The sequence below is a fragment of the Azolla caroliniana genome, unplaced genomic scaffold (assembly GCF_043228905.1).
Source record: "Azolla caroliniana isolate FFs.n. ecotype wild unplaced genomic scaffold, voAzoCaro1.0.p SCAF_6, whole genome shotgun sequence".
NCBI lineage: Eukaryota > Viridiplantae > Streptophyta > Polypodiopsida > Salviniales > Salviniaceae > Azolla > Azolla caroliniana.
In genome coordinates this window covers 9464915-9483052 of record NW_028230441.1, presented here as the reverse complement: position 1 = coordinate 9483052, position 18138 = coordinate 9464915, and the positions used below count along the sequence as shown (strand labels likewise).

The following is an 18138-nucleotide window of genomic DNA, read 5'->3' as shown; positions in this document are numbered from 1 at the left end:
CTATTTGGAAAGATGTGAAAGATGTGCCTCTATACATTGTATCTTTGATGTCTCTATACATTCATCCAAAACCCCACACACACGTATGCAAGCATTGACGTTGTGCATGCACACACAAACACACTCATAGACATGTAGATGTATTTATCTATGTAGGATAGCAATGATGAATGTAGGACAATTATGCAACATGTGTTCACCCATTACTCTTAGGAGTGGCATGAGAAAAAGTGATTGTCGAGTTACATACACAGGCGAAGTGGAGTCACCTTAGGTAATGTGTTCACACTCACTAACAACCATGAAATGAAGCCCTTATAGGTAGATAATATTCAGCCGTTAGGAAGACGACCGCCGGATCATCACCATTATCATCGTGTGGGCAAGTCTTCGAGAAACAGACATGAAAGTGTGTGCGCCTGTTCTGGGGACTCAATGAGAACACGAACGATTCAAAGAGTCAAAAGTCAAGACAAGAATAAATAAATAAACAGAGAAGACTACATGACAAAGAGAAGACTTTGAGACACATCGAGAGAGAGAGAGAGAGAGAGAGTTGGGAAGCATGGGTCAAACAAAAAAAGTAGTCGCCCACAGATTTATCATCCCACCTTCTTCTTCTTCTTCTTCTTCTTCTTTCCTCCTTAAATTGGACCTCACTCACCTTCATCATCCATCCATCCATCCATTCATTTAGAGACCTACAGACAGTCTTCATAAATCCTTCTTCTTCTTCTTCTTTCCTTGGGTTGCTGCTTTCTTGGATCCTGTTCAATTTTATTTTTCATTTGATTTGATTGTGTAGGGTTTTTCTTTGCAGCGATCATCAAAAAGAATTTAAGCTTAACTTAAAAGGCCATGGCTGACGAAACTTATGCGCATCATCGGAAAGAAGAAGACGTAGAGATAAAAGGAGAAGAGAAGATAAGAGGGGGAGGTGAAGAAGAAAGTAGAGAGAAAGAGAAAAGGAGACAGGAAGAGCAGGCAAAAGAAGCACTGAGAGCAGTGTTTGGAGATTTGGACGCCAAATCCAGCCCTGTAGTCGTGAGCAGCAGAGGTTTTGCGGGAGTTCCCTCATTCTCTGAATTTCACGGAATGAAGGAGTCTACCTCAGGCCCCAATTCTTCGTCTGGGTATGCACCTCTCGTCTCTTCTTTCATTTGTCGAGTCTGTTGATTTTAAATAGTTCGATCTCTTGCAGATATGTGGTCAGATGGCTTCTTGTCTCATCCATCCATCCATCCATGATTCCAAAAGCCTCACATAATTTTCTGGTCTTTCTTTTCTTGTCATAGGACCCAGGGAAGACAGGGAGGCGAACAGAGCAACGAACGAGAAGGAGGAGGAGATGGAGATGGAGGAGGTAATGGTAGCTATGGCAGACAAGCAGGAAATGGAGGAGTTGGTGGCCATTCCTCCACATCTCGCTAACATATTTGAAATTTTCAATGGCTCTACTTTTCTTTTTGATGTATACATATTTATGACCCAAGTTTATTATATTAAGCAAACTTCTCAAAATGCAGAAACCTCAATCAGATTATCCAATTATTACTTTATTATGAAACAATCAGGACATTTCTGCAATGTCTAATTGGTATGTTCATTTTAACCATCACTGTCTAGCTGATAGCTTGAAGAGACGTTACAAGAAATCTATAATAGAGAGAGAGAGAGAGAGAGAGAGAGAGAGAGAGAGATCAAGCAAGTGTTTTCGAATTTAAGTGATGAATTTTAGCCCTTGGATTAGTAATGATGCCATTTGGAAGACCATGATGCCAACTTTATTATCTCTTTCTTATTCAATTTGGTTGTCTCCATATATACTCCAAACTAGAGTAAAACATAACATTTGCTCAAGTGTCAAATTTTAGCATTGCATATAATGAAAGCGCTTCTACAAAACAAAATATAACATATGATATCATTGATTTTCATGATTTCAAAATAAATAGCGTGTAAAAAATGGATGGATTATATGTAGACCATTTTCTTTCACCATAACTCCTCAATCCTTGTGTACTAAAACAAATTAAGCTAAATTTATTTATTTTTTGTTTGGAAATCCTAATTTACCATCTATACCTTGAGTAATTAAAATTGTTTGTGTGAATTCGGCTCATTACAAGGTGCATCCTTTTGGTTTGTTTTTGTTTGCTTATGTGAATTTCAAGAGACATTGTGTGACATTTTGCGGATTGTGTGACATGATCATGAGATTGAAACACATATTAACCAATTGTGCTAAATGAGCTTATCATCGATTCAGGGCTTGGCATTCCAAAAATATGTTAGGTTCTTGTGATGATTATAGACAATGAGCTAATGGGGAGAACCTTCCATGAGGTGGCACCAATGCTGGAAAGAATCTAGGATGGCCAAGAGCTCCTAGTCATGATTCCCATAATTGATTTCCGTGAACAGAAAGAGATTAGATGCAGTTACCCATTGTCTTTGATTGGTGACGGGACACTCATAAGTGCAAAATCAAATGCCTCAACTTTTAGGATGAAGGCTTGGATGGGTTAGCATGGATCAAATTAGCGGAAAATGTAAATGCATTCTCTAACCTTTCAAATGCCTTGGTGTCACGATAACGCGCTTGCAAGTGCTACTAGAGTGGGACTAGAGAGGACACAAGGACTTGGAAGGTGCAGACACTAGTGGACTCGAATGCTCCTGGGAGTCCATGGTTCTTTAGAGTCAATTGATCCTTGCACTCGAAAGATTTCGAGAGTCAAAAGGGAGCCCAAAGTCGAAGGGAGTGAGGAGTTGAAGGGTGAAAGCTACGTTGTACCTTGATCTCTCTTTGATCACAATAAAAAGAACCCACAAAGGAGATTACAGCCTAATATCCTTGTTTAAGGTTATAAAACGTTTGGTTAATCAAGAGAAAACCTTTATATCTTAGGGCGTATAATAGTGAGAGTAGATGAATACAACGGTAGTGGAAATGCCAACCATTAACTAAGTAGTAGAGAAAGAAGGAAAGGTAGGAGAAGAGGATTCAAGCTTCCCGTGAAGACGAGTTCGGTGGACCATGGTTACCTCTAATGGCTTCGACAACACGAGTCAGGGTAGAGTTCTCACGTCACTCCATTGTCTCTTCGAGTGGCCGATGTCGAGGAAAATCCTCGTGTGTTAGTGAACTGAAGCGGAACCATCGGGGTCCTGGACCGGAAAGGACTTTCGCCAAGCTAACGAAAAGACAAAGATGCGAGGAAAACAAAGCTACACTTCAGAAGATTGAAAATTGGTATAGCTCAAAAGATGAAGGATAAGAAGATGTTGAAGAAGAATATTATTATTATTATTATGGCTTTGAACCCTTAACTTCAACTTTAAGAAACAAGATACTTTTTCAATGAGCTAGCTCCTGTTTTCTAGTTCCCCGTTTGCTTTTTCTCTTCCTTTCTTATATAGTTGCCCCAATGCATATGATACATGTGATGGTACAAGACATGCATACAATGCATGAAATGCATGTGATGCATGATAACCATCTCCCTCTTCGAGCTCTCATGTATGAAAATTTACATGGGATAAGTACAATGATGAAAACATAGTATGTACCATACATGCATTCGCATACGAGAATGTTTCAATCATTCGAGTATGGTAAACACCCTCGAAGTATGGTAAATACCATACTTTTATATTCATTGTTTATTATAAGGTAAAAAAAATTTTAGGTAAAATAGTGAAGGTATAAAGTGTAAAAAACAACGTAAGAATGTTTTGATAACATACACATTCGTTTGCATTCGTATGAAAAAGAATGTTTCCCAATGCATTCAAGTATATTATTTAGTATTTACTATCGGTGAAAATATAGTTAGACTAAAAAAATAACTTAGCCTAGTGATATGTACTTTCTACTTGGTATATAAGGTTGTGGGTTTAAGTCTTTCAAATGTCAGTTACTATAATACCCGAGTACATTTTTAATATCGTGAAGCAATTCTTTCACGACACCCATGACAACGTGAAATCACAATTCTTTGTCATTTTCCCCTAGTATATAAGGTTGTGGGTTTAAGTCTTTCAAATGTCACTTAGTATAATACTTGAGTACAATTTTTATATCGTGAAGCAATTCCTTCATGACACCCATGACAACGTGAAATCACAATTCTTCATCGCTTTCCCTTGGTGTACCTTGTTTAACACGACACTAATCTACGAGCTCACTAATCCTCTCCAAAGGATGAACGTTGAAGACAATGAAGAACAACACTCCAAAGAAGAGAATAAAATGCCTAAAATCCTTGTAGGAGCAAAAGGGGGGCTTGTGGATTAAGGAGCGCATTGAATGCAAAAGGGAGTGGCCTCTTTCTATAAAATGTCTAAAATGCCCTCCACCCCTCCTTTTATATAGAAAGAGGGAACTCCCTTTTGCATTCAATGCTCTCCTTAATCCACGTGGCCCCCTTTTTAGATCTCTCCCTTATGTTTTCTTTTCCCCTTTTTTCACATCTCTCATTTTTTCTACATGCTTCCACCCTTCCTTTTCCCACTTTCGACCATGTCACATCACGACTTCCACCCCCACCAAATCGCACATCCTCTAGCATGTGCCATAAGAGAGAACAATTGGTGGGGATAAAGGTAGTCAGTCTTCAATATCATGCTCCTTGTTGTGCTTGAGCTCCTCCACTCGCCCTTCTTCGTCTTCATCTTTGACGCTGTCGAGGTTTGGCTTGTCCTTGATTGATGTTGTTTCTTGAAGATCTTGACTTTTTTCTTTGCTATCGGTGTTGCTAGCCTTGTTCCGTTGAGCTCGACAAGGTGGTAGGTGGCGTTATTGTTTGAGCTTTTCACCATGTAAGGGCCAAACCAACGCCTCACAAAATTCCTCATCGAGCTATGTTGATTATCGAGGTTGTTGTTGTACACAATCACCCAATCACCTTCTTCGATCTTCTTAAGGCATAATCAGTGTGTTTTGTCAAATCAGGCTTTGTTCTTTAGCTTGGCCTCCTTTAGCCTTTCGTTTGCTAGCTCAAAGTCTTTTAGGTATTTCTTGAGTTGTCTTATCCTTGTTGTTAGAAGGTCTGCTAGACTCATCTTCTTTTCCGAAGGAACTACTACCCATTATGTGATCGTTTCCTCAATGGGCATCACCGGTTTTTGTCTGTAAATTAACTCGGTTGGCATGAACCCTGTCACCAAACTGTGAGTGGTCCTGTCAACCCACAAGGCATAATTTAACAACCATGGCCAATTCTTGACTCGCACTTTGAAGGCCCTTATGATGACCTTAACTACATGCCCATGTCCGCACTCTATCTTCCCGTTTACCTCTAGATTATAGGTAATTGTAAGGGAGAGCTTCACTCTAAGTAATTCAAAGAAACTCCGTAGCTTCAAGAGCAGTTAACTGCCCTCTATCTTCCACTATCTTTCCCATGCAACTGTACCGGTAGATGACATCTTCGAGTAAGAACTTACACATTACTGTCATCGTTTTGTTCATTGGTATCAAAGTTCTCGACAACATGTTGAGCCACATCTCGTCTTTCATTTTCCTTCACTAATCTTATCATCATTCTTGAAATCATCACCGCGAAATATTCTTCTTCCACTGTCATCCGCCCCTACCATTCTTTCACGTCAGGCTCACCAAATTAATGTCATGATAATGCACGTGCATGTGCTACTCAAGCAAGACCATAAGGGACTTAAACCAGGGAGGACAAAAGGACTTGGAAGGTGCAAACGTCAATCGAATCAAACACTCCTAGAAGTCCAAGGTTCTTTAGAGTCGAATGATTCCCGGACGGGTAAGATCCTTCGAGTTGACGGGAGTGTAGAGTCAACAGAGTCAAAAGGTTCCTAGATTTTAAGCGAGCCTAGAGTCCAAAGGTCTCTAGAATAGAAGGGAGTCCAGAGTAAAAGGTCCCAGAGCCGAAGGGAGCCCAGAGTTGAAGGGAGCCTAGGCTCTTCAAACTCAAAGCCTGTGTTCGGACTTAGACTCAAAGGCTCTTCAAATGCGAAGGAAGCAACGAGTCAAATGATGATTATCACGCGATTTGGATTAAAACATGTGATTAGGATCAAAACACACAATTAAGGGAATGTGCATGAGATTAAGACAAAAATGTGAGCAAAAGTATACAAGGGATCTCTTTAAAAATTAAAGGTTATGACGATTAGAGCTAGAGTACCACGATTTCAATTGGTTTTTTATAAAATGTTCATACAATTAAAGCACAAACAGAAGGGGGGAACTACGGAGTTTCCGGTGAAGGTGACTCCAATGAGCTATTAGGACCACAACAACAATTGCCTGACTGCGAGGTAGCCAAATCCTTCTCATGAAAGTGCCAATGCGTAGCGTTCTTCCTTACAGAGAAGAAGACAAACCTCCAAAGTAGACGAATGCTCCCCCGATGCTAGCTCATAACAAAAGTAAAATAATCCAATAGACGTAAGTAGGAAATTAGTTTGAAAGTCGAAGACGCCGCCAAAAGAAAATAGCAATAAAAAACCCAAAAAGGGCATATAACTAAGAAGACTACTCATGAAGACGATGGAAAATAAACCCTTAAACCTCAAGTAGGTTAAGAACAAGAAGAAGAAGAAAAAAGAACCCAAAAGTTTGAAAAATAAGTAAAAAACCAAGTGGTGCACTCTCCAATTATCCAAATGAGCCGCCCGAATCAATTTTGGCATTAAATGCACTTATCATTATTCCCTTTCTTTCTTTGAAAAAGAAAAGTGAATAATTAATCCTTAATCTACGTCATATTGTAAAAGATTCCAACTGTACACCCTTTTCAACCTAGTGAATAACTATAACCAGTGTTGCCTTTTTTACGGCTAACATTACCTGTCATGTGAACGGTATTCCAAAAAATTTGCCTATAAATCACATTGTCTTAGTGTATTTCGTACACTACATGAAAAACGTATAAAGTACCCGATATAATAAATATTGTGAAATGCACATAAGAGATCAAAACCAGTCTACTCAGCTTCTTACTTCTTAATCAATTTATAGTTGATACAACGGAACCCATTTGGGCTGGATTGGCTAAAAAGGGTGTGCTAAAAGGGTGGATCAACTTGGGTACATGCATCCTAAAAAGGGTGAGCTAAAAGGGTGGCACAAGGGAACACATGCACACCACATTTCCCCCCTACGAGAAACAAGAGATTGAGGGGCATGAACAAGAACAGGACAGGTACATGAATAAGAACAAGAGCAGTGGCTTATCGAAGGAGGGGGAGCATCTGATGGCAAGTTTCAAATGGAAATCCATGGATGATTCTAATGCGAGGCGAGGGTTACGCTCATAGTGCTCGAAAAGGGTTGATTTATGCAGCCATCTCGTGTTTGAGGGTCTTGTTGAGGCGTTCGGTGAAGATGGCGGGATGTAAACATCTACGGACACGTAGTTGAGTTGCAACGACGTTGAGGACATCCCCGTGGAACTGTTGGCCTTGATAGTTGGACGGTGCTAGTGACGGAATGACAGGAACTCCACGCTCCCTATGCGCAATGCTCGGCCACAACCGAGCTTAGAATCGTACATAGAAAACGGGAAACGAAAGACACGACACAAAGGAGAGAAAAGTACACAGGATGTTTAACGTGGAAAACCCTGAGAGGGAGAAACCACGGGAGTCTACAGACTCCAAACTATCACTATATCACAATGATTACAACAATGAGCTCATGGAGGCAACGACCTCGCGCTCACGACCTTCGCCACAGGCGGCGGTTACAACAGAGGCAACAACCTCTTCCTCTCTCTCTCTCTCTCTGTACACTGTTATGCGCTCTCTCTTCTTGCACCAACAAGAATGACAACAACATAGTCAAAAGTTTGCCCTAAGTCATATTTATACTAATATGACTTTTCGGCTATTTACAAATATAGCCACGATGGACTCTCAGAAACATATTTACGAATATGTCTCTTCATCCGGAGAGCGCTCCTCACCGGGCCTGCATCATCCGGATCTTGCCAGGCACTCGTCATCCGGTTCTCACCGGTTCTACACCATCCGGCTCTCCGTAGCCGGGTACTCCTCATCCGGTTCTCACCGGGTCTGCGCTATCCAGCTCTCCATAACCGGGTACTCCTCATCCGGTTCTCACAGGGTCTGCGCTATCCGGCTCTCCATAATCGGGTACTCCTCATCCGGTTTCGGCCTTGGCCTATCGACCTCGGCCGAGTTTGCTCATCAGCACTGTTCTTCTCCCTTCTCATCCGGAGGGACCTGTTTCCTAACACGGAAAACTAGCTATCAATCGGCGAATAGAGATCGGTCACTCCTGTGGACTGAGGGCCACCTGGACTTTGCTGAGGTGGGGGACAGGAGGGCTATCGTGTCGGAGGGGGATCGAAGAAAGATCATATGGCGGCGAAGATCAATCGCATCTGTGGACTGAGGGCCACTTGGACTTGGCTGAGGTGGGGGACAAGAGGGCTATCGTGTCAAAGGGGGATCGAGGAAAGATCATATGGCGGCGAAGATCAATCGCTCCTGTGGACTGAGGGCCACCTAGACTTGGCTGAGGTGGGGGACAAGTGGGCTATCGTGTCAAAGGGGGATCGAGGAAAAGATCATTTGGCAAAGAAAGATCAATCACTCTTGTGGACTAAGGGCCACCTGGACTTGGCTGAGGTGGGGGACAGGAGGGCAATCGTGTAGGAGGGGGATCGGAGAAACTCATGGAACAAGAAGTTAGTGGGCAACCTAAGGTGAGGGGGAAGAGTTGGCGGGGCAAGACATAAAAGTGGTGTGAGAAAGTGAGAGTGTCTAAGTTGAAGGTGTAGTGGGCTTGCGTGCTAGAGAGGTATATATGGCGATCGCAAAAAAAGACCTGGATGGAGGAAGCGATGGATGTCGGGAGGCCTAACTAGCGAACTAAGGCGGTGCTAATGGAAGTGATACTACTACAAGAGACTAACAAGAGTGTTGGTGACAATGGTGAGGGCGATGCTACCTACGAAGCAGAAGAGGTAAATGCTTGGATGTGGGGGTTGGTACCCTGCATCTCCACCAATATGTGAAATGCACATAAGAGATCAAAACCAGTCTACTTAGCTTCTTACTTCTTAATCAATTTATAGTTGATACAACAGAACCCATTTGGGTTGGCTTGGCTAAAAAGGGTGTGCTAAAAGGGTGGGTCAACTTGGGTACGTGAATCCTAAAAAGGGTGAGCTAAAAGGGTGGCACAAGGTAACACATGCACACCACAATATGAAGAAAATGAAAAAAATATGAGAATACATGTTACACGCATAGGGCAAGATTCAAACCTTGTACCTCCATGTTAATAAGTTGAGGGATTACCATTACACAAACATATCATGAGTGTTAGAAAAGCAGATATCCCGCATAAAAAGGTTTTTTCACGCATATTTTCTAGGAAAGAGCTTTAGTTAAAAGAAAAACGCATGATAAAAAAAAAGCTACACGTGCACATCTAGGGTGCATGAACACTATAATCGAAACAAAAACGCATGAGGTTAGAAAAAGCATGTTAGAGAAAGCATATAGTCTATAGATAGAGAAAGCATGGAGCTTTAGTTAAAAGAAAAACGCATGATAAAAAAAAAGCTACACGTGCACATCTAGGGTGCATGAACACTATAATTGAAACAAAAACGCATGAGGTTAGAAAAAGTATGTTAGAGAAAGCATATAGTCTATAGATAGAGAAAGCATAGAGTTTATAGTTACAGAAAAAACATGGATTGCTAAGACTCTCTCATCATTATATAAGGATGGGGAGCACAATGTAATGAGGAGAAATTTATGGATGAAAAATCATTAGGATTCAAAAATAATGATTAATAAAATAAACTATGCTTGTGGGATTCACATGTTTTCTATATCTTTCTCTTCCAATCTATTCTAATTTATTATTAGGGTTTTAAATATTAATAAAATAAATAAACTATACTTGTGGGATTCACGAGGTTTCTATATCCTTCTCATTTAATCTAAATTCATATTCTTATCTAAATATTGATTAATAAAATACATTATGCTTGTGGGATTCACAAGTTCCTATCCCTCTTTCTTATAATTTATTCATATTTATAACTAAACTCATCTCAACTTCTTCCTCCTCCTAGTCCAAAACCCCAATGGTTCCCACCCGACTCACGCAACGATCCAGCGTCGAAAGGCACGACAGCGTTTTGTCCAAAAAATTGCCCTTCAAAAAGTAAATACATCGAATATTCGTACTAAACAATATATTATATTTTTCTATGCATATTTCCAAATTTCATATACACAATCCCATTGTATTTCTTCAATGTGTGGCCAATTCAATGAGACTCACATTAAATCATCTAAATGTTCTATATTCAATGGATTTTTTTTCATCTCTTTGATGAGATTTTGCTTAGAGAACCCTCTCGCACATGAAACCGTGCTAGATTGAATAACCAAAGTAGTGTGCCATAATGTCATTAAATGAGGGAAATTATCTTACCAATCCTTCATTTTACAAAAACATATGCCAAGCTTCATGCATAGTATAGCCTTCACAATTTAAACGTAAAGTGTCAACAAACCTATAGAGTTCCATTTCACAAGCCTTTGCATCATGTAAAATTTGAAGACATGCATTGACATCAATGATCAATTATAACTTGTGTGTGAGAGATGCAAAGTTGCAAAGTTGTGGATGTATTTCATCAATCATCAATTATATAACTTGCGAAAGAAAGAAAGAATTACAACTTGATCAAAACAAGGGAGAGAGTGAGAGAGAAATCAAGAAAGAAGTAGAAGCATGTGGAGAGAGAGAGAGAGAAACAAACAAACAAACAAAAGAGAGGAATGGGTTGAAAATAGAAGAAGCCCTAAGTTTATTTTCACACTGCACATATGTGTGGGCACTTCTTCTCCTTTATCATATCACACAACATATGTTTACACATTTACCCTTCTCGAATAAAACTATATGTTATAGCCTATGAATTGTAATTTGTAACTACTAATACATGTACTATTGTTTTGGCCTTAGCAAAATTTGACAGTATTAACAAAATTTAAACCTTCATTTTTATGGTTTTATAAAATATATGCCCGTCAAGATTGACGGTTTCATTTTCAAATTAACCTTCATATACGGTTAAATTTGCCAAAAATAGTCAAAACGGTCGTCAAAAGGCAACACTGATAATTTATAACCACCAAGTTATTCACTTTTACTTATTAATAATATCTTTTCGTATATACATTTATTTTTTTATGTGATTGGACCCTCCCCTTTAAAATCATTTTACCTTTGGCCACGCGGTATGACCACATCGGTTCCACTTGAAGTTCATGCAAGTGGTTGCTTCTTTTGTGTAAATTGCGGTTCAAAAATCTTCAAGTAAATCCTGATAGATTTGCTATACAAATTTGCAAACTCAATGGAGCACTAGACATTATTCATGGATGGTGGTGTTTGCTAGTTTAGAATTGTTTGCATTTTTGTTGGATCCAAATAGATACCTTCTGGTTAAATATGTATCCTAGGGATTCCAAAATTCGAAGCAAAGCCATAGTTCTCAAGTTTGGCATAGAAGCCCTATCTTTATAGTCATCATAGAACTTTAAAGTCTTTGACAAGATAAAGATGTCATCCACATCAATGATGGTGAATATGTCTAGGAAATCTTGAAAAACATTGTTCGCCATATGTTGGAAAGCCATTAATGCGTAATTTGTAAGATCATAAAGTATAATTATAGATACAAAATTTCCGATCAACTATAAAACATGGTCTTCCACTCATTTCCCAAACAAATTTGAACTAGATTATAAGCATCTCGAGGATTAAGCTTTGTGAAATAGTTGGCTCCATTTCAAGCGCTCAAAATGCGTTGAGATTCAATACAAATCATTAACAATCCATAACGATTCATTTTGAGAATGTCAAACTCAAACCGTTAAAAACTAAACCATTTAACCATACCAAACCATTTAAACTATTAAGCCCTTAAGCCGCAATTCCGCAGTTCGGTTTTGTTCGGTTCAAACTGAACTGTTGTCGATTGTTACAAATCACATTTGTTTTGAATTGTGATTTTTTTAAGCCTTGATTGTTGGACTAAAAGTCCTACCCCAAATCATTGTATTCCTAGCGTGAACACTCGTTGGAGTTAGGGCTTAGTTACTCCAAGTATAAATAAGAGTAACTAGTCTTTGAAAAGAGGATCGGTGGTTTTTGAATGCAATCATTCTTTCTCTTTGCCTATCATTGTGTAACTATCTCTCTCTCTCTTATTCTTTGTGTATATTTTTTTTGTGATTGAATAGTACACCATCTCTCTTACTTGATTCATGGTTGGTTGTTCCTACTAACAAGATCCATCCATCCATCCATACATATAATTCCATATACATTTTCGACTAAGACACCACATATGTCATCAAGTGTATCAAAGCGATTTTTGGAACTTACCGGCATCTATACAAGAAAAAGAAGCTTGAAGGAAAGGACTAGGCCAAATCAATACATCCATAAGAACGATGGCATCAACCTCCAACACATGTTGTGAAATAAGAAAGTTCGATGGCAAAAAAATTTCCTTATGAAAGGAAATGATGCAAGACATGTTGATCATCAAACGCCAAATAGAGGCAATTCCACACAGTAGCAAGCCGGCTGCGATGACAGCAACAAAATGATACTCACTCGAGGAAATTGTGAGGTCGACCATACGAATGCACTTGGCAGAAAACGTCTAATTCCACATGGCAAAAGAGATGACAACATTCACCCTGTGGGAGAACTTACAATCAATGTACAAAAAGAATTCAAGCTTGTCGAAACTCATCTTCATTTGGCAACTATTCAACATGAAGATGAGGGAGACAGAGCCAGAAACCTCCCATATCAACACCTTCAGTGGGTTGTTGACTGAACTCTCCTCACAAGGCCTGAATTTCGAAGAAGAAATAAAAGCCCTTACACCTCTCGAGCCTCCCGACGAGTTGGGAAGTCTTTTGTATGACAATCACCAATAGCTCGACCAAGCTGACACTGGATGAAGCAATTGTAGTGGTGTTGTCAGAAGAGCTTTCGATGGGCCTCACCACCGATGAAAGTGTCGAAGCTCATTTCTCTGGGGGAATGACATAGAGAACCGGTCGTGACCATAGCCAACCGAAGTGTAGAAACGTGAAATAGCGGTTGACGTCAAGAAACAGAATGTCAAATGCCTATTGCACTCATTGCAAAAAGACCAACCATAATGTTGCTGAGTACTTGTCCATCAAGAAGAAGGGGAAAGGCCAAAAATTTGAGTGAAATGCAGGCTCTTCTTACTCAACTCGCCCTTCGACCAACAACCAAATACACGTTGCTAAATCCTTGTCAAAGGAAGTCCTTTCAATAGAGGGCGCTCATAGACCGGAGAGATCCTATTTAATGCACAAGATGCATAGACATGGTTGCTCGATTCGGACGCCACCTTCCATGTGCCCCCCCACAAAGAATGGTTTTTGGACTATTTGACCATTGTCAGCTCAGTCCAGGAGTGCTGAATTGCCGAAACAGGCGAAATACCCATTCAACTACCGAATGGAAGTCTGATCACCCTACACTAAGTCTGGCACGTACCCAATCTAAAAAGGAGTCATATCTCCATCAACAAGTTAGCCGAAGATGGGTACAAGATGACACTCAGTGAATCGACATGAAAAATTGCAAGAGGAAATCTACATATCAGCCATGGCATGAGGTACAACAACTTGTAACCACTGATAGTGATAAGTCAATAGGGATCACTCAATGTAGTTGAAATGCCGACACCAACATTGTGGCATGGTCGACTCCGTCACACGTCATAAATTGGACTCGAAAGACTTTTGGCACTTGACTACATCCCGAAACTTAATCATGCATTGTCAATACGGGAAACAAACTCGAAGTCCGCACTCGATTCACTATGAAACAGTATGAAAGCTGCTAGAGCTGATTCACAGTGACATCTGTGGGCAATGCCCAAAAGATCTCTAGGTGGCGCACAGTACTTCCACATGTTTGTGGATGATTGTATGTGCAAAGTATGGGCTTATTCGATTAAGTCCAAAGAAGAAGCGCTTGAAATTTTTGCTTGGTGGATGACCGAAGTTGAAAATGAATCCAACCATAAAATGAAGAACTTCTGATTGGACAACGAAGGTGAATACACCTCCAAAGCGTTCGAGAAGTACCTACCCGAAATAGGGATCCAACATCAACGATCCGTTCCCTATAACCCTATGCAGAACGGTGTAATTGAATGGATGAACCGGACAATTCAAGAACGAGTAATGACAATGCTTCAACATGTAAAACTTGTAGAAAGTAGCATGCGGAAGCAAGTATTAAGACAGAACAGAGGAAGGAAACTCAGGTTCAATGGAGAGCTTAGGCTTACACGGTATACGCGGGAGAGACAGAGAGAAACACAAAAAATACTATATTCAATAATAGTGCTCAGTCTGTACATAAGACGTGCTTAGTGAACACTTTTATACAAGTCCTGGAAGGACTGACCGAAGTACTGACAGTACTTCAATGCTCATTAAGAGCTCCTACACTAACTCCCAAATATATTCCTCACAGAATATCTTTCCTAACGACCTCCCGGTTTACGCACTCGGCCTAACCGATCGGTCCCAGCCGATCCGGTCCTCGGCTTCTTCAGCCGATCTGGCCGATGTTGAGCTTGTCTCTCAACACTCCCCCTCAAGCTCAACTTGAGGCTCTTCGGGATCTTCACAGCACCGGTTCCTCCTGGCTTCTTGCCTCACTCACGCTCCTCGACCTGTTCGACTCTGCGCGCTTCGACCCTTCCGGTCGGCTTGTCTGCTCATGTGGCCCTCATCAGCTCTTCTGTTGTTGTGGTGTTGATGCTTCTTCTGCTGCCTTTTCTTCCGCTTGGGCCTCAGTTGATTCAGCATGTCCGAATCAAACATCCGAACCGACTCAGCTATCTCCGATCGGTTTTCGCTCTCATCCGAGTTGGCTGTCTCCAACTCGTCTTCGGTTTTCTCGCCCTCGATGGCGTCATCTCCCCTATCCGTGGTTGGCTTCGGCTCTCTCCTTCGACTGCTCCCCTTCTGTCCGCTTCCGAACTTCTCCGCAGGTCCGTCCTCGGCTTCTTCAGCCGATCCGAAGTCGCCCTCGGCTTCTTCAGCCGATCCGTCTTCAACCGAGTCAACGAACGAGTCAACCGACTCAGTGTCATGGTCACTGCTCCTTTCCTGCTGCCTTGCTTGGTTGTTCGGGACTATTCTCCCCCTCAAGTTCGGCACGTCAAGGTGACGCAACCCGAGCGCACCTGAGAATTGCCGCAACTTGTCCAGACCAAGAGGCTTGGTGAAGATGTCGGCAGTCTGCCGATCCGTCGGAACATACTGAAGTTCGACTTCACCGGAAAGGACACGCTCACGGAAGAAATGGTAGTGCACCTCAATGTGCTTGGTCCGCGCGTGGAAAACGGGGTTTTTCGCGAGTTGGATGCTGCTGAGGTTGTCGCAGTAGATCGTCGTCGGATCTGACACCTCCTCTTGCAGGTCCTTAAGTAGCCGCTTCAACCATATGGCTTCGCATGTCGCGATAGCTGCTCCTCGGTACTCAGCTTCGGTGCTCGACAGTGCAACTGTCGGCTGCTTCTTACTGCTCCATGCGATCGCGGCACTCCCGAGGGGGAACGCGTATCCAGACGTGGATCGGCGATCGGCGGCATTGCCAGCCCAATCAGCATCGGTGTAGCCGACTAACTGCGCGGCTGCACCGGTCCGATATAGCAGTCCTCGGTCCTTAGTGCCACTTACATACCGCAGTACGCGTTGCACACACTGAAGGTGCTCCTCGGTAGGTCGCGCCATGAACTGACTGATCACCCCGACCGGATAACTGAGGTCGGGTCGGGTGATGGTCAAGTATATGAGGCTTCCGACAATTTGTCGGAATCTCGTCGGGTCGCATACCTTTCCCGTATCGGGACGAAGCTTGATGGTTCTATCCAGAGGAGTCGAGACGGACTTACAGTCGGCCATCCCGAGCTTGAAGAGCATACTCAGCATGTAATGACGTTGGCTGATCAATATGCCTTCGGGGGTACGGATCACTTCGATCCCGAGGAAGTAATGAAGGTCTCCCAGATCCTTCATGTCGAACGATGCCACAAGCTGGCGCTTCACGCGGTTGATTTCACTGAGGTCGGCGCCGGTGATGACCAAGTCATCAACATACAGTAAAATACTAACCGGTCCGAGTCGACCTTTCCAGATGAACAGGGAAGAGTTCGATTTTGACGTGACGAAGCCCATCCGACGCAGGTGCTGCGTGATTTTCGCGTTCCAGGCACGCGGGGCTTGCTTCAGTCCGTAAAGGGACTTCTTCAGTCGGCATACTGCCGAGGAGTTCGTTCCAGAGTGAAATCCGGGGGGCTGTACCATGTACACCTGTTCCTCAAGGTCACCTTGCAGGAACGCATTCTTTACATCCATCTGATGTAAGTGCCACCCCTTGGCCGCAGCTACTGCGAGCAAAACACGGACGGTCGTCATTTTCGCGACCGGCACAAACGTCTCATCGTAGTCGATGCCGTGTTTCTGTGCGTAGCCCTTTGCCACTAGTCGAGCCTTGTACCGGTTGACCGAGCCATCAGTGTTGTACTTGACTTTGTACACCCATCTACACCCGATCGGTTTTACACCCTTCGGTGCGTTGACCAGGTCCCAAGTCTCGTTCTCCGCCAATGCATGCATCTCTTCCTCCATCGCGGCGCGCCAATTCGCGTCTTTAGCCGCTTCTGCGTAGCTCTCCGGCTCACACACTTCCGCTACACGGGTCATGTATGCATAATGATGCGCCATGTACTCGTTGTATCCGAACCGCACAACTGGGTTCTTCTGGCGGGTAGATCGGCGTAATCTCACATTAGCCGATGTCGAGGCCTTCTTGGTCGATGCGGTCTTCACATTTAAAGACCCGTCACCAGTTTCCTTGGAGTCAGACTCGCATCGGACAGACTCGTTCCTTTCCATGCCGGAATCCGACACCTTCTTCTTCCCTTTCTCTTTGCGCGTAAGCCGTCTCCTCGGCTTCCTGCGCGGGGAATGCACAGCCGAGTCTCCACTACTCGCCGGCTCTTCATCGGACTGGTCGTACTGACACAGTCGTCCAATCGGTCCACTTAACCGGAGTGAAATCGAACTCTCTTCGCGGGTCTCGATTTCGGGCTCATCCGGAGGCATCTCGGCCTCGCTTACCTCATCGTCAGAGCTTGTATTGGAGTAGGGGTTCCGAGGCGAGGGCAGGTACCAGGACGCGGACTCGTCAAACACAACGTCGCGGCTGACACGCGCTTGTTTGGTGCGAGGGTTATAGGACTTATAACCCTTCTACTCGTCCGAGTAACCGACCAAGATGCATTTCTCAGCCTTTGCGTCTAGCTTCCTCCTTTTCTCCTTCGGTACATGCACATACGCAATGCTACCGAACACCCTCAAGTGTCGCAAGTTCGCCTTCGTTCCGAAATATAGCTCGTGCGCCGACACTTTGTCTCCAATCCGGTTCTGGATGTATACCGCGGTCCTTACCGCCTCGGCCCAGTAGAACTTGGGCAAGCTCTTCTCCTCCAGCATTGCCCGTGCCGCTTCCACAATCGACCGATTCTTCCTCTCGGCCACGCCGTTCTGCTCTGGTGTGTATCTACAACTGAATTCGCGGCGAATTCCCATTTGTTGTAGATAACCGTTGAATTGACCAGAAAAGTACTATTTTCCGCCATCCGACCGTAGGCACTTGATCTTTCGTCCCATTTCGGCTTCCACGAACCCTTTGAGGTCCCGGAAACAGTCGAAGACTTCGCTCTTCCTCTCAATGAGGTAGATCCACGTGTGCCGCGTGTGGTCGTCGATGAAGGAGACGAAATATCGGCTCCCGCCAAGACTAACGTTTTGTGTCGGCCCCCATACATCGGAGTGTATAAGGTCGAGCTTGTTCTGGCTCCGGTTTCGCTCGTTGGGGAAGGGAAGTCGGTGTTGCTTCCCGAGCTGGCAGGCTTCACAAATTTATGCCTTTCGGCCACTAAATTTGGGCAAACCGAACACTACCTGTTTCATTTGCAGATCTTGAAGCCGTTGGTGGTTGACGTGGCCTATCCGCTT

The 18138-nt window shown here is 43.0% G+C and overlaps 1 protein-coding gene across 1 annotated transcript; it reads left to right on the top strand.

The window, feature by feature from the left end:
* The first annotated feature begins 711 nt into the window (after positions 1-711).
* On the top strand, positions 712-1550 carry LOC147863026 (uncharacterized). The gene is made up of 2 exons (XM_087321567.1): positions 712-1133; positions 1296-1550. The coding sequence occupies exons 1-2, from the start codon at positions 859-861 to the stop codon at positions 1429-1431; spliced, it is 411 nt and encodes a 136-aa protein (XP_087177693.1). The 5' UTR covers positions 712-858; the 3' UTR covers positions 1432-1550.
* The last annotated feature ends 16588 nt before the right edge of the window (positions 1551-18138 follow it).

Excerpts from the sequence above, each read along its gene's own strand:
- LOC147863026 (XM_087321567.1), top strand. The coding sequence starts at position 859 with ATGGCTGACGAAACTTATGCGCATCATCGGAAAGAAGAAGACGTAGAG. Across the intron at positions 1,134-1,295 it reads GGCCCCAATTCTTCGTCTGG|GACCCAGGGAAGACAGGGAG; the intron begins GTATGCACCTCT and ends TTCTTGTCATAG.